The sequence below is a fragment of the Bison bison genome, unplaced genomic scaffold (assembly GCF_000754665.1).
Source record: "Bison bison bison isolate TAMUID 2011002044 unplaced genomic scaffold, Bison_UMD1.0 scf7180017854340, whole genome shotgun sequence".
Taxonomy (NCBI): domain Eukaryota; kingdom Metazoa; phylum Chordata; class Mammalia; order Artiodactyla; family Bovidae; genus Bison; species Bison bison.
In genome coordinates, this window is record NW_011484913.1 from 10725 (window position 1) to 11857 (window position 1133).

The following is a 1133-nucleotide window of genomic DNA, read 5'->3' on the forward strand; positions in this document are numbered from 1 at the left end:
CCTCTCAGTTCTCTTCTACTCACTTTCTACCACTGAAAAAGGAAAGGCGCCAGCCACTGCTCTGCAGATTGAACCAGCCAAACGGTCCATCTCCCTCTTCCACCTCTTGATAACGACGTCCCCTCCCCACGGAGACCCAGCGCCATGAGTTGGCAGGTCCACTCAGGGTCCCTCAGGGTTGAAGGGTCGACTGCCCTCCCCGCGTGTCCATGGGTCCTGGCCGCGGCCAGCTCTGAAGACCAGCGTCTGGCGTCCAGAGACCACCAGGGCAACTCGCCAAACAGCCCCTTTGGATCTTTGCGGGCACCCTTCCTCTCTCCCGCCTCTGCCTGCACTGTGGTGATAGTGCACTCGGGTTCAGAGGGCCTCCGTCAGCTCTAGGCAGGTAGGACCACCCAGAGCTTCCAGGCCATCGGGGGATGGGCAGCGAGAGCCCAGGGCGCCGGGATGGCCATCTCCAAGATGGGCGGCCAGGCAGAACTGTGATCCTCGCTCGCCATCTGGCGGCCGTCGTGGGAACCGCCGCCGAGGCTTCTCCGCCCAGGGCAGCCAGCCATTCGAAGCGTGGATGGTCGCATTTCCGGGTAAGCACCGCGACGCAAGGTCGCGGCTGCAGGAAATGGCTGCGCGCGCAGGCGCACAGGCGCCGGACGTAAACGCGCAACCTCACGGGGCACAAACACGCAGGCGCACGCAGGATGGCCTCACGCTCGAGAAAATGTCTCCCGAATCAGTAGTGCCTTCCACCCTGGCGACTGCACTGCTCACCGAGGGCTCTGGGGGAGCCACAGACCCCGAGTCAGCCTCTGGGCAGGAAGGGGCCATCGCTGGGCCCCTGTCTGCAGCCTCCTACTCACAGCCCTGCACCCTGCCTCCTGCCTGCTCCCAAAACACAGGACTAGTGTGGGGAAGTGGAACAGGGAGAGGGGTGCCCATGCCTCTCAGCATGCCACCCTGCCCTGGACTCAAGGTGGAGGACAGCGCTGCCAGCCTTTCCCCGCCTCTGAGGAAAGGGGGCTGTGGAACTCCTGCTGGCCCACCCTCCTTGCCTCGGGCATCACACCACCACTCCCCGACCCCCGTCCCTGGGTGCACAGAGCAGGGCTGGCCGCCATTGGCCAGCAGGAGTAGGC

General features: G+C 64.8%; 1 protein-coding gene across 1 annotated transcript in view; it reads right to left on the bottom strand.

Moving 5' to 3' along the window:
* Positions 1-357: 357 nt before the first annotated feature.
* The window catches only part of PNMA5 (paraneoplastic Ma antigen family member 5), a gene marked incomplete at its 5' end in the record, with an annotated part of 4660 nt that continues 3884 nt past the window's right edge, over positions 358-1133 (bottom strand). Inside the window, 1 exon segment of the mRNA XM_010856567.1 lies at positions 358-665. Within this exon segment, the coding sequence (XP_010854869.1) occupies positions 358-665 (308 nt within the window).